The sequence below is a fragment of the Anolis carolinensis genome, chromosome 3 (assembly GCF_035594765.1).
Source record: "Anolis carolinensis isolate JA03-04 chromosome 3, rAnoCar3.1.pri, whole genome shotgun sequence".
Taxonomy (NCBI): Eukaryota; Metazoa; Chordata; class Lepidosauria; order Squamata; family Dactyloidae; genus Anolis; species Anolis carolinensis.
In genome coordinates, this window is record NC_085843.1 from 155,854,624 (window position 1) to 155,879,041 (window position 24,418).

The 24,418-nt window shown below is 39.0% G+C and overlaps 1 protein-coding gene across 5 annotated transcripts in view; it reads right to left on the reverse strand.

Moving 5' to 3' along the window:
• enox1 (ecto-NOX disulfide-thiol exchanger 1) overlaps positions 1–24,418 on the reverse strand; it is a 590,718-nt gene that overhangs the window by 118,235 nt on the left and 448,065 nt on the right. For all 5 annotated transcript variants that reach the window (XM_062975622.1, XM_062975624.1, XM_062975625.1 and 2 more), the window contains 2 exons: positions 23,233–23,339; positions 15,704–15,824 (listed from right to left, as the gene is read on the reverse strand). In XM_062975622.1, the coding sequence (XP_062831692.1) occupies positions 15,704–15,824; positions 23,233–23,339 (228 nt within the window). The remainder of the gene's footprint in view (positions 1–15,703; positions 15,825–23,232; positions 23,340–24,418) is intronic.

The following is a 24,418-nucleotide window of genomic DNA, read 5'->3' on the forward strand; positions in this document are numbered from 1 at the left end:
ATTCCTATATTAATTTATGAAAGGATATTTAGGGCCCACCCCAATTTTTCATATTCCCTTATTAGTTGCTGTCAAGCCCCAAACATGACACTACAACTACAATTCAAATGTAGTTTACTGGATGGTATCTAGTGATGCAGAATCCCACATGCAATTAAAATCCTCCTTTAGAACTTGACATCTAATAAACTGTGAAGCTTGGTAATTTTCCAATAAAATTCTGTAGGTTTTAAGAAATAAGAGCTAATTAAGATTCTTTCCCTTCCCGGTTCCAATTTGGATTGTACACTTGATTAATGCTTTGCTATGTATAAAAGTTAAACTGTAGAAAACCAAGGAGGATGATATAAAGAGACTACAATTGATGACGCGGGAATTTTTTTTAATAAACGATACACCTGAAGTTAAACCACAAATAATTTGGGATACATTTAAGGCGGTAGCTAGAGGCTTTTTTATCCAGCAAGCGGCGATAAAAAATAAGAGAAGAAATATAGAGCTAAATAATATTAAAAAAGAAATTGAACTGAAAGAAAAAGACTTAAAAGCAAATCCAAAAAATCAAAAAGCGAGAAGGAGTTTGGAATTATTAAATAAAAAGAAAAATTCATGGGAGCTGGAGAAGATAGCCAAGCAAATGAAATGGGCAAAACAAAATTTTTTTGAAAATGCAAACAAACCAGGCAGGTGGTTAGCGAGACAAATAAGAAAAAAAAAACAAAGTCAACATATCACTAAAATCAGAACAAATGGAGAAAGTGCAGTAAGAGATGTTGAAATAAGGGACGAATTTATGAAATTTTATCAGAAACTGTACTCAAGCGATAATATTGAAAGAAAGGAAATAGTACAATACATTAGTAAACAAGGTTTACAAAAGATATCTGAGGAACAAAGGCAAAATTTAAACAAAGAGATAACAGAAGAAGAAATCCAAAAAGCTATCAAAGAGCTAGAGGCTAATAAATCTCCTGGACCCGATGGCCTAATAGCGGGATTTTATAAAACATTACAAAATGACATAATAAAATTTTTGAAAAAGATAATGAATTTGGCCTTAACTAGTAGAAATATCCCAGAGTCATGGAAAGAGGCAGAAATCATAATGATTTACAAAGAAGGAGCTAATTCGGAGGAAGTCCAAAATTACAGACCCATTTCTTTATTAAATAATGATTATAAAATCTTCACAAAAATATTAGCAAATAGGTTTAAAGAATTTCTCAAGGATTGGATATCGGAAGAACAGACTGGGTTTTTACCAAATCGGAGCATAAGAGACAATGTAAGAACTATAATTGACACGATAGAATACTATGAAACAAACCAACAAAAAGAATTGGGACTGCTATCATTAGATGCCGAGAAGGCTTTCGACAAACTAAACTGGGATTTTTTAAAAATATTATTGCAGGAAATGGATGTAGGGTGGCAGTTCCAAAATGGTATTAAGGCAATATATAATGAGCAAAGAGCGAAAATTAGGGTCAACGGACAAACGACAGGAATCTTCTCAATAAGTAAAGGGACAAGACAAGGCTGCCCCCTTTCTCCTCTGATATTCATTTTTGCGCTAGAAGTGTTAATTCGTAACTTGAAGCAAGACAAAAACTTAAAGGGAATAAAAATAGACAGGCAAGAATTCAAGGTCCGAGCCTTTGCGGATGATATAATCTGCATCATTGACGATCCCAAACATAATATTAAAGGATGGTTGGACAAAATTGAGGAATTTGGAAAATTAGCTGGACTTAAAATTAGTAAGAAAAAGACAAAGATATTAACAAAAAACATGACAAAGAATAGTAAGGAGGAACTAAAAGAAATATCAGGATTAGAAACCCCCCCTAAAATAAAATATTTGGGGATCTGGATTTCGGCAAAAAATAACCAATTACTAGAACTAAACTATATTACAAAATGGAAGGAAATAAGGAAGGATTTGGATACATGGAAAAATGTAAACTTATCATTATTAGGACGGGTAGCAACAATAAAGATGACCATTTTGCCAAAGATGCTGTACCTCTTTCAAAATATACCAATAATAAGGAATAATAAAATATTTAAAGAATGGCAAAGAGATGTAACTAGATTTATATGGAATAACAAAAAACCTAGGATCAAATATAGTACTATGATTACCCCCAAAAATAAAGGTGGTTTAGGACTCCCCGATCTAAGACTGTATCACGAGGCATGCGCCTTAGATTGGATAAAAGATTGGACAAATCTTCAAAAAGTTAAAATTTTAACATTGGAAGGCCATGATCTACGCAGAGGTTGGCATGGTTACTTATGGTACAATAAAGTTAATGTGGAAAAAAATTTCTGTAATCATTTTATTAGGTCATCTCTAATTAAAGTTTGGAAAAAATATAAAAATTACTTATACACAAAAACACCATTATGGCTATCCCCACTAGAAGCCAATCAGAGGAGGCTTCTAGGGTGGACAGAATGGCCAACTTATAAAGAAATTTTGAAAAAAGAGAGTATAATTCAAAAATCACCTCAAATTAAGGATTTGATTGAAATACAAGAAATTAATAAAAACGTCTCATGGTATCAATATATACAAATTAAAGAAGCCTTCAAGATAGACTCGCGAAACGGCTTCACAACAGAAAACAGTTTTTGGGATATTCTGATCCAAAGAAAGAACAAAATTGTATCAGTCATATATAAAAAACTGTTAGAATGGGCAACGGCTGAAGTGGAGATTACTAATTCGATGATAAAATGGGCACAAAACATAGGCAGACCAATAAAATTAGAAGAATGGGAAGCAATTTGGACAAAAAAAATGAAGTACACATATGCGATAGAACTTAAAGAAAATTGGTTAAAAGTAATTCACAGGTGGTACTTGACACCAAAAAAAATAGGATTAATGTGGAAAAATGTAAACAACCACTGTTGGAGGTGTAAGGAACAAGTAGGGTCCTACTTCCATATGTGGTGGAAATGTAAAAAGCTAACTAGCTATTGGAAAGTAGTACAAACAGAATGTAATAAAATATTAAAATCAAAATTCGAGTTGAAACCAGAAATCTTTTTATTAGGCCTCTCAGATCCAAAAGAAAATTTAGATGCAAACAAAGATAAACTCTTCACTTATTTCATTACTGCGGCGAGGATTATAATAGCTAAGCATTGGAAATCAGAAACACCACCTACAAAAGAACTGTGGATAGATAAAATCATTGAGATAAGAGATATGGACAGATTAACTTTTCTACTTAAAAATAATATGGATAACAAAATGAAAGAAACGGACTGGACAGACCTAGAAGATTACCTCAAAGACAACTATGTTTAAAGGACAAGCAGAAAACTGGAAGAAAGAAGATCGGAAGTCATCCATTCCCCCCCCCCTCTCCCATTAGAAATTACCCTTCCCTAACCCCCTTTCCTTCCCCCCCCCCTCACCATTTGCTATAGAACTATTACATCCCCTCACCCCTCCCCCCCCAATCTATATCCCGCCCCTCAGTATCTTTCCCTTGGACAACCCCTCCCCAACCTTCCCATAGGGCCACCAATGTAACTCACAAAAAAGTTTCAATAAAAATAAAATTAAAAAAAAAAAGAAAGAAAACCAAGCTTTGTGAAACTGTTATTGTTTTGATATAACTTCAAACCCGACTGAAAATATGCCCAAGAAACGCAAAGAGGTCATAAGAATTATTGGGCTAGCACAAGGATTGTGGTAGCACATATTGTGAACATTTCAACAGGGATTTGAGTATTTCTTAAGCATATATTTTGCTCACTTTAAAATAAGTAAACCATGTGTTAGATATATATTTTTATATTCAGGACTGATTGGCAGTTGCCTACTGGGCTTGTTAGCTTGCTGCTAAGCTTGCAATCAAGTGAGTATTAAGTGAGACATTGCTTGTGGGAATTAGTACTTCTACAAGTGAGATTGTGCATCTATGAATATACCGTGGTCACACAGATATGCAGCAGACACTTGGTATTTGCTGGTATCCAGGTATGAATGCCAGAATTTATGGATGCTCAAGTTCCATTACATAAAATAATGTAGTAAAATAGTGTCCCTTATATAAAATGGCAAAATAAACATTAGCTTTTTGGATTTTTTTGTGGGCGAGGGGAGAGATATTTTCATGTGGATGGCTGAATCTCTTGATTCAAAACCCAGGGATATGGGCTGACTGTATACATTATTATTTGGACATTCCAGTTCACAAAAAAACACTGCATCCATGTTACTTTGAACAGTAATCAAACGTCTTCTTGCAGGTGATCATAAGGAAGGACTGAGCATATGAACTGGATTTCACTCATGAAAAATTATATTTGATGTATGCTTTTTCTTTGCATCAAACTAGCAATTTATATCCCACTTGCCAATTTTAAAAATGGTCTTAAATTTGTCTATTTCAGAATTACTATATTTAACTGTTCTGTGTCTACAATCACGGCTTAGTCATGATTGTGACACTATCGCCACAGTCATAACTCCCTTCACAATTATACTTTAACAGGCATGAGCTGCATGGGATAAAAGAGGTCCATTCTGCTGGCGAAATAATCACACAGGCAAATAATGTTTTGATCTCATTTGGGAGGGGATCAGATCGGGAGAAAGCTGATACAGAATACTGGATAACATTTTTAGAAAGTGTATAGCTTTTTTAGCTGAAGCAAAGACAAAGAATGTGAGTATGCTGTCACACCCAGGCACCTTTTAGAGCTTTAAGATGTGCTTCTTGCTTTGCCTGGGTGAACTGCGGGGGCCTTACTTTGAAGCTCAGGAATCCCAGTAACCAGAGTCACTTCAAGTTGAACAAACAAACAAGATTTTATTTTCTTGAAGTCCTTGGCAGACTTGGTACAAATTGTTGAGGTTACAAATACAAATAGTCAACTTATAAAACCTTGCAGGCGTTCCTTTCTTGCCTTTCTCCTTAGTTGCTGGGTTAACTTCCCCCAAAGGCGAAGAGATCCTGAGATCCTCTCTACCCTAGCCCTGAGCTGTTATATCAAAAAGAGCAGGTCTTTCACTATCTAAGCTCAAAGCTAGCTTGGAGACGAAGTAATTAGAGCTTCTTCCAATGGCAAAGAAATCCTGGGATATTCTTTGCCCCAGTGCTGAGTTGCTATCTTGAAAAGAGCAGATCTTCCCCTATCTGAACTCAGCACCAGCCTTATAGGCAAGAGGTCAGTACTTACGATGGCTTGTCTGAGCTGGCCTGGCTTGACAACACAAGCACATCTGAGATCCTCTCTTCTGCAAAAAGGCCAAAATGGCTTTTCAAAATGGAGATTTCATCCCCAGGAAAAGAGGCGGTCTCAAGAACAAAAAATACTTTGCAAGCTTTCAGCAGCAAAGGCCTTGCAGAATGGTTACAAATCTCTGCTAATGGTTAACTGTCAGAGTGCTGCTGAGTCTGCAGCAACCCTGGAAAAAAATGCAAAAGGGTGCTATTCCCTACAACCATGGGAAAATGCAAATCAAACCCCTGGGAGACGGAACAGTGAGCTCAGTTTACTAGTGAATTGTCATGTCAGAAACAACCTCTGCAGGTCAGGTTTAGAGACTGCTCCAAATTCTGAATCACAGAATGTTGGATTTTTTTCTGTGCCCACTGCTTTGATATCTTCTTCCTTATATCTCCTATATTATCCATAGGGATTGGGATGGAGAGGAATAAAGAGTTGAAGAGGAAATTAAGTCAAGCATACAGCAAACAGAAAGCTGGCCACTGACTACTGCTTCCTACACCCATCTCATCCACCATTTCCTTCAGCTTCCTTGGCCTATGATGAACATTGCCAGCTCCAAGACTCAGAGCCTACATGTGGCTAGCCGTTCAGTGATGGGTGCAAGACATACCCCAATTCTGAATGTAATATAATGAGTGAATATTGTTGGAGTAACAATGCTGTCAGGAGCCCCGGCGGTGCAGTGGATTAAACCGCTGAGCTGCTGAACTTGCTGACTGAAATGTCACCGGTTTGAATCCGGGAGCGGGGTGAGCTCCCGCTTTTAGCCCCAGCTTCTGCCAACCTAGCAGTTCGAAAACATGCCAATGTGAGTAGATCAATAGGTACCTCTCTGGTAGGAAGGTAACGGTGCTCCACGCAGTCATGCCAGCCACAGGACCTTGGCGGTTTCTATAGACAATGCTGGCTCTTCAGCTTAGAAATGGAGATGAGCACCAACCCCCAGAATCAGACACGACTGGACTTAATGTCAGGGGAAAACCTTTACCTTTACTTTCTAACTAGGCTTGATCGATCCATGAAAAATTTGATTCTAAACTCGTTTCAAAACTAGAGGGGGGCAGCTTTTCGTTTCTGATGGTATTTCCGAATTTGGCCCCCAAAAAATTTCAAAATTAACGAAAATTCGTTATTTTCTAAATTAATACGTTAATGGCGGACGCGCATGCGCAATTCCCAAAAACAGCACAGAGGGAGAGGACTTTACAGGACTCTCCCACCCTCATTTTTTGAGTGATCTTCTTCAAACTTGGTACAGTGGTAGAACACATTTAACACTGATAGCGCACCAAAATTTGGAACGTTTCCCTTATCCTCTGATTTTTGGAGAATTTTCATAGCTTTTATAATAAACCATTTTTTAATAATTGGAGAAATCTGTTCCTGGTTTGAAAGTCTTATTTCCTGTTAAATTGGGTTGTCTTTACTGTGAAAGTCATTGTTCTACTTCAGAAACATTGTTTTTGTGGCTGAAACTTTGTTAAATTGGTGTGTGTGTGATATATATTGTGTATATATATATATATATATAGTCCCTGCTTGTGTGTGTGTGTGTGTGTGTGTGTGTGTGTGTGTGTGTAGGTAAAGGTAAAGGTATCCCTTGACGTTAAGTTCAGTCATGTCTGACTCTGGGGGTTGGTGCTCATCTCCATTTCTAAGCCCAAGAGCCAGTGTTGTCCATAGACACCTCCAAGGTCATGTGGCCGGCATGACTACATGGAGTGCCATTACCTTCCCAGAAACACCCAGAAAATGGGAATTCCAGACAGGAAACAATCAGGGCCAGCTAATACCTCCCAACAAAGGATTCCCCCAGGTAGGAAGCAGCCAGGCTTTGAAGCTGCAAGGCTATTCAATGCTAATCAAGGTGACCAATTGCAACATTCACACTTGCCTCCCACAGACAAGAGTTCTTTCTCCCACCCTGGACCTTCCACAGATATATAAACCCCACTTGCCTAGCTTCGCACAGACGTCAAAACCTCTATGTCTGCCACAGATGTGGGTGAAACGTCAGGAGAGAATGCTTCTGGCACATGGCCATAGAGCCCGGAATACATACCACAACAGTGTGATCCCGGCCATGAAAGCTTTCGACAACACAACCACAGTATCCATTCAAGTTCATGTAGCGTGGTATGGACTGGAGACCTGTATTGGGGGGAGGGAGGGTGCGAATCTGGGCCCCTGGGAGCAGCCGAGGACGGGCCTGGCCCACACCCCCTCGCATCCCGGGCCTCTTCCTCCTCACCGCCGGGCCCCTCTCGGTCTCTCCAGGCCTGAGCTGAGGCGAGGCAGCGGCGGCGGCCATTTCCCCCCTCCGTCTTCCTCCTCCTCCTCGGCCTCCTTCCCCCTCGCCCCCTCCCATTGGCTGAGCCTCCCATTGGCTGAGGGGCAAAAGGAAAGGAGTTTGGGTGATTTGCAAAAGCTTTTTTTTCCTAACGAAAAAAACGAAGAAATAAGAAAAAACGGCCTCTCGCGATTCGAAACCGCGATATCCAGACGTGTGGACAACCAAGGTTCTATATTGCTTCAAAACAAACGAAAATAACGAATTAATAACGGGTAACGGGAAAATCGAATTATTTGAGCAAGCCTATTTCTAACAATGCAGCCACTGATTCTGAAAAACCTAAGAGGGATCAAGGGAGCCTGTGGCTAGTGGTGACCTTGTGAGGCTCTTCTTTGGGTGGCCCATTGTTAGGGAGCATCCCCTTCCCACCCTTTTATATGCTTCTCCCTAAAGTCTTTCACTCATCGAAACTGAAATACAAAACCTCTGTGTGCCACTGCTGCATTAGAAGCGTGACAATACCACCCTTCCATTACATGGGAAATTACAAATATATCCTAAGGGTAAAATTCTTTCCAGCTAGCTGTGTGCACACAGCTGCACTTCAATAATTCTTAAAATTACTTCAGAGTCTCTCACTTCGAGGCCTTTGCTCTCGGTGCCAACAGGCAGGAGAGCAGGAACCCACAAGATAGCATTCAATTTGAAGATTTTATGGATGGGAGGGACAGCGTTTTCCTGAACAAATGCTTCAGTAGCTCCATCTTAATTTTTTCCATTTTTATTAGGTCTAGCCAGTGGTCCATTCCTTCAGAAAATCATGCACAGCTTTCCTTCGGCAAACAGCTATTTCTGATTTTCATTCCATTCTTTACCTCAGCAGCAATGCAAATGAGACAGGGTTTCTGCATAGCGTGGCTGAACCTCATTGCTTTAACTGAGTGTCCAAAGCCAGCGTCAATGGTTTTTGCTCATTTCCTTCTGTTTTAAAGAAACAGTGTCATTTCTTCTTCTCTGAGAATCACATCCCACCTTCAGTCCCTAATCTGCAGTTGAAACCCACTTTGCTCCTTCAGCAGTGGGTTAAACCCTTGTACTGGCAGGACTGCTGACTTGAAGGTTGGGTTGCTGACCTGAAGGTTGTCGGTTCGAATCCAACCCAGGGAGAGTGTGGATGAGCTCCCTCTATCAGCTCCAGCTCCATGCGGGGACATGAAAGAAGCCTCCCACAAGGATGGTAATAAGATCAAAACATCTGGGCATCCCGTGGGCAACGTCCTTGCAGACGGCCAATTCTCTCACACCAGAAGTGACTTGCAGTTTCTCAAGTCACTCCTGACACAAAAAAAGCAGATCTGTCCTTCTCAAATTGTCAAGTTGGCTTCTGTGAGGTGCTATAAATGAAGTTTAGCTATTTAGGAATCTTTCATACATCACCCTTGTATAGACTAGATTATTCTACATGTAATGAAAGCCAGCATATCCGGAAGGAATGTCTATACCCAACTCTTCTTTAGCCCAATTCATCAAAGGTAGTGCATTGTTATGGCTTATTATTCTCCTCTCCTGAAGTACACATGCATTATCTTTTATATTCTCTCCCTCATGCATTTTATGTTTAAATGAGCACTATTTCATTTATTTCAGACAAGATTATTGATGTCATTTCCACAAAGCACCCGCTGCCCTCTTTTATGTGACATATAAGAGGGAGATGCTTGAATGGAAACACATGGGGAACACTTGCTCAGCAGCCATGACCCCATAATGGATCTCCAAAAGGTAATGTATTTATCTCCTAGCCAAATACTGTAATAAGAGAAATCGGGAGAGAGGAAGAGAGACAGAAAAGGCAGACAGACAGATTTGCCGTGGAGGGGGAAAATCTGTCTCTTTCTTTGCATAGGGTATGAAGCAGCATTCAGACAGACATAAATAGCTATCCTAGTTTTGTATCAATGATCCAGAGAGAAAAAACAGAAGCATAGAAAGCATAGGACAGACATCTACATCTCTAAAGAATTGAGTTGTGGTGTGGGGTTATAAGTGTTACTAGAGTGGTACAACAATAAAAAGTTGTTATCATTGGAAGAACAACCAAGAACACCATCATAAAAGACACTGTAAATGCCCAGTCAAATGAAATACATCTTAAAAGAAACACTACCCCAACTTCTTATTGCATGGCACCCTACAAATATGAAACATGGCTAAGTAAATCATTTGCTCACATCTTTTCAGAATGAACTAGTTGTCTGAAGGTTCTTTTAGGACCAGACTCACCCCAGTTTTGGACAGAAAGTCTAGTTTCATTTGTACTTAAAAACTTAATTTATGTTGGTGACTATCAGACTGTAGAGATAACTGAAAACAGAATTCCTTCGTGTTTACTTGTTTACCTATCCATTTAAAACATTTTTGACCTGAAGTATCAGCATGTTAAAGTAAAAGAAAAGCCATTACGCAAAGAATGGGCATCTTACTTAAAAACTGGGGAAAGGGCAGCGAGGCAGAAGAGAAAAACAGAAATGCATTCCATTGCAGATGCATTTAACAGCTGAGAAATGAAAATGAAAAAATATTTAAAGAAAAGACGAGAAGTAGCAGTACGTACTAAACTTTCTTTATGCATGTATCAATTTTTCTTGAATAATACATTGGGGAAAGGTTGATTATCCTTAACCTGCCTGATCAATGAAGTATGGGACAAAGAAGTATGTGACAACCAAGTACGAACAGTAACAATGAACACAATGCTATTTTCATGTTTATGACTGTTTGTTGTGATGTTTCTTTCTATAACGTACAGCTATAGCAGAGCCGACCCTAGGTATTTTTCAAGTGTAGGCGAACAGAATTTTGCCCCCCCCCCCAAAAACCAATCACTGAAAAATAAAAGCGTTGGATAAGAGAAAATGTTGGATAATAAGGAGGGATTAAGGAAAAGCCTATTAAACATCAAATTACATTAAGATTTTACAAATTAAGCACCAAAACATCATGTTTTACAAGAAATCAACAGAAAAAGCAGTCTCGACTGCGTCCCCGTATGTTTTGCGCCCGAAGCGACCGCTTAATTCGCCTCATTGTTGGACCGGCTCTGGCTATAGGGATTAAGAACAATGTCCAAAGACAAAGAAGACAATGCAAATATGGAATAAATGTATCAGGAGTGATTTTGAGACATTGATAATGAGAAGCAAAGTTATTGCCACAATCTATTTTAACTTCCCAAGGAATAAAGTATGACTTTTCTTTTACAACCAAATTGAAGTAGGTAAGTTTAATCAGCAATCTATCTCCTTTATGAAGGCTGGTATTAGCCCTTAGCTAGAAATTTCATTACAGAAAGACGAGGAACAAAAAGTTCACATGTTGGATGACAAGAGCACTGCTTTTATAAAAAAATCCCATTATCAGCATTAGAGTAACTTTCTTCATGCAGTGAAATATTTCTACAAGTGCAAATTAGAGCAATGACAATCTATAAGCTCCCTGAAAGAATTAAGGAGTATTTTCCTTGAGGCTATTTCCAAGCTTAAGAAGCCCCTTAAGCATTTTAGGCAATGAACTCTTATGGCATCACTCTGGACTTTATAGAATTTTTAAACAGTCTAGAGCAGGGTTCGTCAAACTTTTGAAGCAGAGGACCAGTTCACAGTCCCTCAGACTATTGGCAGGCCAGACTGTAGTCTGAAAAAACCATGAGTGAATTCCTATGTACACTGCACATGTCTAATTTGTAGTGCAAAACCCCCACAAAAGAACAATACAATATTTAAAATGAAGAACAATTTTAACCAGCATAACAGTATTTCAATGTATAGGGTGGGTTTGATTTTGGCTGATGTGGTAGTCAAGTTAATTAGGACTTTTGGTGTTGCGTGCCTTCAAGTCGCTTCAGAATTAGGGCACTCCTAAGTCTAATGTTTAGAGCAGGGGATAGGTAAATGGCCTTGGAGGGATGCATCTGACTTGTGAGCCTTAGTTTGGGGATCCCTGGTCTAGCGCTAGTGAGCCTCTTGGTGCATATTGTCATGGGAATACAATCAAAAGTAGCCAATGACAGACATGGGTGTTGAGCCCTGTTTGAGTATAAAGTATAAAGTACTGAATGAAGCCACTGTAAACCTCTGTACATTATATTTCCCACTCCAGAGCAGACTGAAATGATAAACAAGAACTACATTGTAGTACAGGTTGAACATCCCTTATCTCAATGATTCCCAAAGTGGGCGCTACCACCCCCTGGTGGGCGCTGGGGCGATCCAGAGGGCGGTGATGGCACCTATTAGGACACAGGGGCGAGGCCAGAGGAGGGGCAGGGCCTCTTTCCAAGAACTGGAGACAGGGCTGAGCACCTGATGCGCCTGTTAGGACACACAGGGGGCGGAGCTGGAGGAGTGGGCATGGCTTCTTCCCAAGAGCCCGAGACAGGGCTGAGAATCTATACCTCGCCTGAGGCTCTTGTTGGGACACAGAGGGCAGAGCTAGGGAACGAGGTGGGACCTCCTTCCAAGAGCCCGAGACAGGGCTGAGCCTCTATACCTCCCCTGAGAGGCCTTTTAGGACTAAAGGGTGGGGCTAGGGGTGGGGGTGGGGCCTCTTCCCAAGAGCGCGAGACAGGGCTGAGCGTCTATATACCTCCCCTGAGGCGCTTGTTAGAACACGGGGGTGGGGTATAGAGGTTCAGCCCCATCAGGCACTTTGTTGTGCCTCAGCCACAGTATAGCCAGAGTCAGGATGAAGAACGGAATTGTGGGTTTCAGATACAAGAGCCAGAAGATGATGGCATGGGAATACAGGCTGAATCAGAGGCTGGAGAATTGCAGTTTGAGCAGAATGAACTGTTGACCCCAGAAGCCATAGATAACAGCCAGGATGATATTCCCATGGGAATTAATGAGCAAGAGAGCTCTCAAGTCCTGGTTCAGGTGCAAGATAATGAAGACCTTGATTTATCTAGGGCGGACCGTCTGTTATGGAGAGGTTTTCAGGTCCGTAGGAGTGAGAGGCTAGCAGGAAAGAAAGAGGCCAGTTCTGGGAAAAGAAATGCCTTTTTCGGGTGCTTTTAAAAGTGTGTGTTTGCAGATAGCTTGTTGTCAAAGCAAATCCTCGCTTCATCTGTGTGGATGTTCTTATTTCATGCTTAGGAAAGGTTTTCCTGGATCTTTGTACCTTTGGGCCTTGTTTTTGGGATCTACTGACTACTGCCTTGCCTTATGAATTATTAGATTGTTATGGTTTATGGACTAATGGATTTTCATGACTTATGAACTATTTGGATTCCTATTGACTCTTTTACTGCAACTTTTAAAAAACCTTTCAACTGCCTGCTTTGATTTATATATTTGCTTTTGCTCAATAAAACTTCAAAAAACTGTTTTCTGTGTCTGACTGAGTGTCTATAGCAAGGTAAACTATTCTGAGGTGCAGCACACTTGGGAAGAGGCCCTGCCCCTTTGAGCAGGAGCCACGCCCACCCCTCTAAACCATGCCCCCCCCTTTCCAGGAAGCACTGAGTCATATTTTTTCTGGAAAGGGGGCAGCGGGCCAAATAAGTTTGGGAACCACTGCCTTATCTGAAAGACTTGGGACCAGAGGTGATATAGATTATGGTTTGTTTCTAATTTTGGGATACCTGTATTTGCACATATGCATATGATGAGATATTTTGGAGAGAAGACACAAGGCTGAATACAAAATTTGGGTATGTTTCATATATACCTCATACACATAGCTGAAGGTAATTTTATAAACATTGTTTGTGCATAAAACATAGTTTGTGTACACTAAGGCATCAGAAAGCAAAAGTGCCAGTATCTCAGCCACTTTGGACAGTTTTGGTTTTTGGAGTATTTGGAATTTGGGAATTCTAGATCACAGATGTTTAAACTGTATTTATTCTTCACAATCAATCTAAATCAAGACTATATTTGAGACATTGACACATCCTACATCTGGTAGGATTATTTGCTATGGCTGCTAGGTAATTACATGTTTGCTTTATTTCTTCATTTAAAACCAATTTGAAATAATTGTTGCATGGGCAATTTGTACTTCAAAAGAAGACTATATTTTATAATAAAATGAGTGACTTTTTCTATACTGTTCACTGCAATTTAAGAACCTTTACTAGAGAAAAGTTGTTAATTCAGTCAGTCTTTATTGTTCCTTCTAAAGCTTCTCACACACTGGAGCAGAAGAGGTTTGAAGAAGGCAGCCTTCTCTGTGTGCATCGGGTCCTCTTTTTGACTGGACATCTAAGGCTTCCTAATTTAGATGTTCTTTATACTTTCCCCCTATATTGGATTCAAACCTTGTGTGTGAAAATATCATGCTAGGGTTATATGATTTCTTATTGTTCCTTCCCTGTGTGTGTATACACACATATAGTCTAGATCACTGGTGTCAAACCTGTGGCCCTTCAAATGTTTTGGACTTCAGCTCCCAAAATTCCTGGTCATTGGACATGCTGAATTCGGCTCCTAGGTGTTGAAGACCCAAACATCTGGAGGGCCACAGGTTTGACACCAGTGATCTAGATTGTAAGCCTTTGGTAGGACCCACTGTTTTTGCTTATTTTATTATAAAGCAACATGTACATTTGATGTCATTATATAAACAAACAATATGAAGGAGAAGGAAATGAAGAAGATATATGTCAGGTTTTTATTTTCCTAGCTTGCTGAATTGAGAATATATCTTAAGAAGCTTATTTCTATTTATTTGGTCTGAAATATGCCTTAATTCAACCTAGATTTTCCCAATAAGCAGCTAACTATAATAATCACTCAGCCACCACTGCTGCTATAGCAGTCAGTCAGAGTGTTGTGGTGGTTGGAAAAGTAGTTCATGTTTTAGGATCCACAGATGTAGTTGGGCTTCCCAGAAGACCCAGATAGCATGATCATTGGGAAGAAATTTCAAAAATGGTAGTCCAGCAGCATATGAGATATTTAAGTTGCGAACCAATGGATTAGAAAACAACTTTACTATAAATAGCGTAGAATCGTATTTTTTTCTGTTTAGTTAAGTTCATTCAATAGGAGCCTCCGGTGGCCTAGGGGATAAAAGCCTCGTGACTTGAAGGTTGGGTTGCTGACCTGAAAGCTGCCAGGTTCGAATCCCACCTGGGGAGAGCGCGGATGAGCTCCCCCTTTCAGCTCAAGGATGGTAAAAACATCAAAACATCCGGGCGTCCCCTGGGCAACGTCCTTGCAGACGGCCAATTCTCTCACTCCAGAAGCAACTCCGGTTGCTCCTGACACGAAAAAACAAAAAAGTTCATTCAATGATCCTGATCACATCTCTATCTCAGTCTGAGCTGCTTCTAGGGTTCTTGTGCAAATAAATGCCAATTCCAGCATAGGAAATAAAAGCATAGGAAAAAATATATAAATTGAATGCAAGTGCATAGCATTTCAAGAGTCACATCACTGAAAGAACCAGACAATTTAAAGACAGTAAATCTCCAAAAACCAATAAATAAAAGACTTGTACTATCAGAGTTTCACTTTCTTGTTACTCCATAGATCTATAGGAGTTTCCTTTAAAAAATGTTTTCTAAAGTGTGATCTGTTACCTTTGAACACATCTCTTCTTTCCCTGGAACAGCAGAAATAGATTCCAGGCTGAGAGGCTGATGATACAGTATTGATGCGTCACGAAGTAGTTCAGCTTGCGCAAATGGATAGGAAGGAAGGTATGTCTCTTGCAGACAGTAACTTAAAAATCATTAGGTTGGTCCTGAATCTATTTCCAAGTTTGCTCACCTCTTAAATCAGCTATGAGTACAATCATTTGCAAACAGCCCAGAAAAAACATTCCCAGAAAATGAAATATGTTACCTGTTTCTTCTGGCTTGTTATTGCCAGTGGGAGTAAATATGATGCTAGGAAAACTATCACCTTTTATCCTTTGGTCAGATTCTGATAACAGGATAATAAGCATTTTATTGGAGTGTTGTGGTTAGGTTGTTGACAGTGACATACTGTACTTACAGAAAAAAGAAAGAAAAAGAGATGTGCCACAAAAGGAACCTAGATGGACAACCCACAATTTGAATAGATCCCTTTGATATTTTAAGGAACAGAAATTTCAACAAGATGATATTTCAAAGTACAGAAATTGTGGGGTTTGTATGTTTACCTGATTCGTCAACTCTCAATTTTTTATTACTGGGATTGTCTGTACTGTCATCGTCAGACATTTCCATTTCTTCTTCCCGCCGTATTCCCATTAGTTGTTCGCTGTGAGCATTCCTGAGTTCCTATAAATGACAAAAAACAAAATCTTACTTTGTAAGTTTAGGCTAACATGTATACACATTTCTAGAAGACATCTAACTTATTACAAATCAAAGAAAGAACCTTAGATACAAAGTTTTTATTTGTGTTATTATTTGTTTTGACTGAGATATGATCCTGACAGGTGGTTTTCTATTTTCCCCTTCCATTTAGTAATTTTATGTTTTCTAGTTTTGCACCATTCTTACAATCATTGCTTTCATTTGAAGACGACTATTACAATGTTAACAGTAATGTACTTAAATAGAATATAATAAAGAGAAAGTAAACACTTAAATATACAATGACACCTTAAGCACTTCAGGAAAATGCTGAAACAAAGCTGTTTGGATATGCTTCTGCCACAAATGACAGTATATACCCAACTGCTTGTCAATGTTTTTCAGCAGGTTCAGCTACAGTGTGTGTGTGTGTGTGTGTGTGTGTGTGTCTTGTTCCCTCTTGCAGTAACCATCCTTGCTATCTGCTTGAGCAAGAGATGACAATTCTGTGCTTACAATTTTCTTACATTCTTCAGCCTAATTTTTTTTTAATTCTATGATGAGATGTAAATGAAGTCGCATTTCTATTGGGAGAATTTCCATTATTATATCACCACACTCTTAAAGATTACAAATGTCATTTTCATATTGAAATTCACATTCTCAAAATATTGTGATACTTACCAGAGTGAGATACTTAACTCTGTGCTTTGTCTTTTGACAGAAACTGTCCCAATAAAAGATACTGTCTTACCTATTTTTGTATGCCTTCCAGAATGAGGAAGAAGGATCCAGTCCTCAACATAATACATCACCAAAGACTACTTCATATCAGCTAGATATTTTTTTTTAGTATTTTTAAGAAGAAAGATGAAAACCGTAAGCCTCTATGGAAAGTTGTGCATTTATGAAATAAATGAGGGGGGAATAATAGGCAATCCAAAGAGAAATCACTGGAAGGAAGAGCAGCCTGGGAATGCCATCTGTAAATGTATTGGGTTTCAGAAAATCTCCGATTGCTTTTGTTTCCACAGAAAAGCATTGGGTGTGTATAATTGGTGCCTTCCTTTACAGGGGCAAAAGAAAGATTGAGGGAATTCTGTTTTCTCCTAATAATACTGTCAGGTGAAACACAAGGATGCAGACCAGTGATTAGTGCCAGGCTTTTCAGTCTGCAGACAGCTAATTTTTCTGTCGACAAAGAGCCCAATTCCCACAGAGGTGGTTTGAAATCTTTGAGATGAGGAAAAGAAGTCACATCCAAGGAACGAGTGTTACCGAAAGAACATGCTATTTATTCCTTGCACATAATGAGAATCTGAAAGAATTCCTTTGAGAGATGCACCAAGAGTTCATCAATAATCTAATCCATTATAATAAAGGTGTGAACAGACCTTAATCACTGGAGAGGCACTGACGTTGATTAATGTATGTTTTGCATAAGAATACTGTACTTAGAAAATCAGGAATGTTTTTTTAAAGCAATGGAGTGCATAAATCCTGTTCCTGAAATGTGTGAAAGTGTGCAGCACAAACAACATTACATAAATGCATCATAATGCACATACTTATAAATGGTCATGACCTTTATAAGGAAATCAGATCCTGCATTCAGTAACCATCAAGCTAGGTCTGTGTGCCCAAGGGGAACTGGTCTAGTGAAAATGTGAATGTGCCTTTGCCAGGGTCAGATTTTTCGTCTGTCTATCCCAGCAATTTCTAACTTGCATTTGGCTAAATAGATCTAACTAGCTGTGCCCAGCCAGGCGTTGCTGTGGCAAAGTATGGTGGTATGGGAAATAAAGTATCTTTTATTATCTGCTTAGAACTGGATTATAGAGGCCCCTTCTTCACAGCTGTATAAAATGCACATTGAAGTGGATTATATGGCAGTTTGGGATCGAGATAATCCAGTGCAAAGCAGATAATATAAGATTCTAAATGGGTTATATAGTTGTTTGGAAGGGCCTTGAGTCTGCACTGCCATATAATCAGGTTAAAATCAGATAATCTGTATTTTATAGGCAGTGTGGAAGAGGCCTAAGTGAGGCCTAACTCTGCCTGTCCCCTGGGCTGAGTAGGTTGCTAGGAGACCAAGTGGGTGGAGCTTAGCCTTCTAACTGGCAACAATTGGATAAAAACAATTATTCCTCTCCCTCTAATTAGGACTTTATTTTTCTTTTATTTTTGTTGTACGAACGTAGAGGCATGGATGAGGGGCTGTGCTGCCAAGTTTAGTGTTTCTGGGATGTATAGTTTTGATGTTTTGTCCTAGGCCGAAATTTCATTACCCTTTTATATATATAGATTAGATTCAGCTTTCCCAGGTTCTTATCACTGGCTATTCTGACTGAAGCATTGGGGATCTGCCATTCCAAAACATTAGTGTACCCAGATTTAGGAATTGCTCATCTGGACCAATGTTATCTGTTCTGGGCTGTTGTGTGTTTTCCAGGCTATATGGCCATGTTCAAGAAGTATTCTCTCCTGACGTTTCATCCACATCTATAGCAGGCATCCTCAGAAGTTACGAGGTATATCTGTTCTTATTGCCAGTAATTCCTTCCAGTCATATGTCTTTGCATCCTTGTTCATTACAAAAATAGGCCCAAACAAACAATCAAAACCAGGAGCACCATATATGGGATTAATGCAAGGGTCATGTATGTCAGCAAATGAGAAATCATTTCATGTAACCAAAACTGCAAAACAAAATGCTGCCAATGATTGGTGACTCATGCTCCATCGACACTGACCATTTAATGCAGTTTCAAACTGGTATTGAAGAAAGTGGTTTCACTGTGCTGATTACATAGGAAACAAATTTAAGGACCAGATCATGATTATACAAACCAAAGAGCAGTGATGCACATTAGGGGTTTCTTTTTTTGCACAATTTTGTGGGAATTTGTTGTCTGGCCACTGCAGTTTGAATCTAGTTTCCAACAGCATTAAATGGTCATGGTAAATGGTGGCTTAGTTCCAAGAGATGTATTTCAAGGCTCTCCTTCCCTTCAGGATGGGATGACAGCTGGTAGCATTGGAAACTGAGGTCAGTTAGGTTTTCACCCTGAAACAGCTGGTCACAGTACCAGGCCATGAAACATTTATGTTGAATGAAAAGGTGTGGAATGTAAAAGAAACAGGATTTTGTCCGATAGGTGGAAACAGCAGGAATAATCACATGAATACATTTAAGTAAATTGCAATGCAACATGCATATGTTCAATCAACAACCACTCAGTATAACATCCATCAAATGTCATATAAGTTAACATAAGAAGTTTCCGTGCTATACAGCAAGCTGAGTCACAAGCATGTAAATGTTTCATGTCTCATATTTGGATTCCCTTTAACGGCTATTTTTTTAAAAACCCCTTTGAAGTCTATTTGCTGTTCATTACACTGAATGGTTATTTAGAACAATGCTAATAACAGCTACACTTGGAGATACTGGCTTTGAGGAAAAGACCCCAAAATACTACTGCTTGCATGGAATTTTTTCCTACCTATCGCACAGTATGTTCATCTCAACTGCCCCCTGAGCATAGAAGAGATGGGGAACCAGATCAAGTGGCTTTGAAGCAGGAATTTGAGAGGCAGGGAGAGAGACTAGCAAAAGAAAGACATGTCCTACCCATGCAAACCAGGCACACAAAACAATTTTAGGATCCAAGTTGTACCATCATTTGAAGCCTTTAAAAAAATTAAAAACTCTGTCTGTTGCTTTTTCAAAACACAACAAAGGACAGGAGGATAATAACTGTTAACCAAGCAAAGATGTTTTCTAGATTTACATTAATGGAAAGGTTTTTTTTCCAGTGCATTTTGCCACATTAAAAATTCAAATGCTAACAAATTAGTTCCCTCTTGAATATCTTTAATGTAGCTAATAGGAAAAACACACAAACTTCAAGGTTTATACATCTGTAGCAGATTAGAAAAACAACCAACCAGATTAACAAAACTTTTCCCTTTTTTTGCTACAAATGTGAACCCCTTAAAAGCAAACTATAAAATAATGCTCCTACTAATAAGAAGCTAACATTATATACAAAGGGCACACTTATTATGAAGTTGTTTTGTGATATAATAGCAGTGATAATAAAGGATTCATTTTGTATTCGTGCAAATGTTACATTTGGTTCCACCACGGTTCAATTTAGCATTTTTAATGAGCTCTTAAAATGTTCCCCAAATGATTTAAATCTCAGCACAATTTTGTTTTCTTTTGAATTGTAACCATTCACCCCTTCTTCTACAAATAGAGTAGAAAATAATTCAATAAATGCATCTTGTAAATGCTCTTAGGCAAGGAAACATTAAGAAGACTGTGACGTTAACAACTGATATGCAAAAGCAACCAAGTGCTAAGCAAATGGATCTATACTAGATTCTTTTAAAAATAAAGGAATGGGGGAAATAGATTGAGACTGTTGTACTTGGTTTGCAAAAAGAAGCCTCATTGCATGGTATACTAAATTTAAAGCAAACACAGAATGCACAAATAAAGTTTAGTTACTGTGGATGTTTCCAGATAGCTGGGAGACTTAGGGAGCTGCAGAGGTCACAACTGAAAGAAATAGGCAGCCATTCTGTATTTTTCCTGATTGGATTTTCTCAAGTAAGAAATGAGTTGAAAGAAAATGTGAAAACAGCAGGGCTTCAAGCTGAAGGTGACACCATCTGGACCTCTCACAAATGTCCACTGTAGTTCCACAGAAAAGGCCTCACTTGGAAGCACTCAAAGTCATATGTTTACAGCTGTTCCAAGATGCTTGTCTAACAAAGAGATAAATATGGAGAACAATGTATTTTGTTCACCCACGGATAGGTCATTTAAAATGAGAAGTGGCTTCTTTTGATCAAAGTTGTATACCTTTTGTGCATGGTTGTCACCCTGGATGCAAATAGTTTCACTAGATATTGTCCAGGAGATGCCAGACATTGATCTTTCATCAGTGGTTGTTGCTTTAAGGGGGGAAATGTGTTTAGGATCATAGATGTATCATGTTGATTTGTCATGTCTGGCCTTCTCTCTTAGATATATTCCATGTCTTCTTCTTCTTCTTCTTCTTCTTCTTCTTCTTCTTCTTCTTCTTCTTCTTCTTCTTCTTCTTCTTCTTCTTCGATACACAAAAAGATTAGTTCACAGCAAACAAGATCACTATGCCGATTGTTGTATTGGATCACATGTTGTCTCACTAAGTGGATAACCAAGTGTCTAGGACTATGTAATGTATCGGCAAATAATGCGTACAGATCCGAGTAGGGTGGCCTTTTGCAACTGACAGATGATAATTTTGTCAGTGCCAATTGTGTTTAAGTGCTGGCCAAAGTCTTTAGGTACTGCACCCAGTGTGCTGATCACCACTGGGACCACCTTTACTGGTGTATTATTATTATTATTATTATTATTATTATTATTATTATTATTATTATTATTGTTGTATGACACAGCAAACAAGATAGATATGCCGGTTTTCGTATCACAAAATCACAAGTCGAACACTTCCCAAGTGTCTAGGACTGTGTGATGTATTTTCGGATGATGCGTGCAGATCCCAGTAGGGTGGCCTTTTGCAGTTGGCAGATTGTGATTTTGTCAATGTCTATTGTTTCCAAATGCCGGCTGAGATCTTTTGGCACGGCACCCAATGTGCCGATCACCACCGGGACCACCTGCACTGGTTTCTGCCAGAGTCTTTGAAGTTCAATCTTGAGGTCCTCATAGCGGCTGAGTTTTTCCTATTATTTTTCGTCAATGCGACTGTCACCTGGGATGGCAACATCAATGATCCAAACCTTTTTCTTTTCCACAACTGTGGTGTCTGGTGTGTTGTGTTCCAGAACTTTGTCAGTCTGGATTCGGAAGTCCCACAGTATCTTTGCGTGCTCATTTTCCAATACTTTTGCAGGTTTGTGATCCCACCAGTTCTTTGCTGCTGGCAGGTGGTACTTGAGGCATAAGTTCCAATGAATCATTTGGGCCACATGGTTGTGCCTCTGTTTGTAGTCTGTCTGTGCGATTTTCTTACAGCAGCTGAGGATATGATCAACGGTTTTGTCGGTTTCCTTGCACAGTCTGCATTTTGGGTCATCAGCTGATTTATTATTATTATTATTTATACCCCACTTTATCTCCTCAAAGGGGACTCAAAGCAGCTTGACATACACAATATGACATGATTTTTTTTTTTTAAAAAAAGAAACATTCATCATAGATCATGGGAGCAAGAGGTTAGGGGCCAAGTAGGTACTTGAACCTGGATTGGTGATTTGGGTGGCAACTCTTGTGATTCTGGGGGCTTGAAATGTCCAGAAGTCAATGTTTGCTCAAGACTGGATCCCAGTGATAACCCATAGAAAATGTTCATATCATTTCATGTGTATTAGCTTACCAGTTCCCTGCTGTCAGACACCCATTCACACATAAGACATCAAGCTGCCACAGCTGACGACACAATCCAGCCCACAACTTTGACACAGCCAAAAAGCAGGGAATAGCCTCCATTCAGAGCATAAAACTCAAGAAACTTAAGCTGCATATGCATGGCATGATCAAAGAGTTATGCATGTAAGAAACATACACTCACAGTGGGATGTAGGAAACACAGGCACACATTTTCTTATCACACATGCAAAGTTTCAAAGTGGGTATTTTTTGCAGGGGGGAGCTACATCTTCAAGAATCCCATTCCTTGTGTGGTCTTATTAAAGAGGAAAAAAAACCTGGAATTCTGTTACAGTGTACTACACTGCAAGTATCTCCATAGCTCCCTGAATTGTGGTCAAGAAAAAGTCATTGTTTTTATTTTGAAAAAAGGTCGGTGTTGGAAAGGGGCCTTAATCCATCTAGACTGAAAACACTTTACTAATTATTAAGAAAAGAAAATTGGATTTCTCTTTTAACAGTAAAGACATTTTATCATGAAGATTAATCGTAAGGCAACAGAACAAATGAATCTGTTATTTCATATTCATCAATTGTGAAATAGATTATTTCCAGTATAAATTAAAGACAGGAATAAAACTTTATTTTTATCATGGCTTTGCTAGTTCCCTCAATTTAATATTTAAGGAAAAAAAGCAATGTTTCTTGGAAGCAGAAGGGTACAATTCAATTTTTTAGTAAATGATTTAGTTTCTTGGAAGCAGAGGGACACTTGGTTTTCTACTCTAATTTCTCTCAATTGACATTTTACATTGCAAATGGGGGCTACACCTAGTCTCAGGTAGATTTCATAAGAACTTCTTAATTACTTCTAAATTCTCCACTTACAGCAATTAAATGTTGCTAAAAGATCACAACTAACAGCAGGCACACTTACTTCCCCTGGCTTTTGTCCAGGCTATGAGATGATGGATAAATGAGAAGAAATTCACCAACCTCAGAGTGCTTTCGCCAAATGTCTATGTTCTTGCGCTGAGCTTTCGAGAAATGGTCCCAGGCTTTTTGTCTGGTGGAGGCGTTGAAAACGGCCACAATCTGCTCAACTTTGGTGAACAAGGAAGTCAAACAAGACAAGCAATTTATGTTGTGATTGCTAAAGAAAAAAAAAGCAAAGCAAAGACACTAGGAGTCTATGGATGATGTCACTGCTGTAACAACATCATCAATATCCATCCAATCACGTGTCTTTTTGTACTTACATTTTAGAATTGTTGGAGATGTCTCCTTCAAGTCTGTCTCCATAACTTTAGTACACACAAATTATATATAGAGCGCTGACAAATATGCATGCAGTTTACCCAGACACATTCGCCTTTTCTGTTACTGACTGATTTGGGTTCATGGGAATCTATTTTGTGGGAGGAGCTATGTGAGACAACGATAACTAAAAATCTACCTGAGGCTATAATCCTATCTATCCTTAGAATCAGCCTCAATGAACTTGATGGGAATTCGTAGACACATATACGACTGCACTGTTAAAGTCTTAAAGGTCTTTTCAATTTAGAACCCACATTTAACTCAGACCAGTTAAAGATTGTTCTTAATGTCTAGTTACCTTTTCATTTAAAACAAATAATGAAGAAGGTGGCTTCAAGATTAGTAAAGTGGCAAATTCACTCGGGTTTTCTCTGAAATTTAAAGAAGTAATCCAAATAGTTGAAACCTATTCTCAGAACAGGTTCAGCACCTTGGACAGCACCTGTAAAGTTTGCATCAAAACTCAAAGCAGATTCACCTTCCCCATAATATTTGAGACACCAAACTTCACTGGGTGAGAAACAGATGGTGTTTGAGCAGCCCCCATCAGTCTTGGGCCACAAAACTAATGGATAGATATGATGAGAGCTACAGTTCAGCAATACATCCAACCCTGATTTCAAGGGTGGCGTCTTCACATCCTAATAATAAATCACTCTTTCTACAGAAGAAAGTAATGCTCTTGTAACTGATCTTGGGTTTTTAGGTCTACTAAAAGTGTCTGTGTTGCTAATTCATGTTATAGACATGGGAATAGTTGGGAAGGACAAAGTGACATTCCTCTTTCCTTCCCTAACTCCTCTTTGGCTTTTTCACAGGCCTCATTTTCAAACCAAAGCATAACATTTGTACTGCCAAGCAA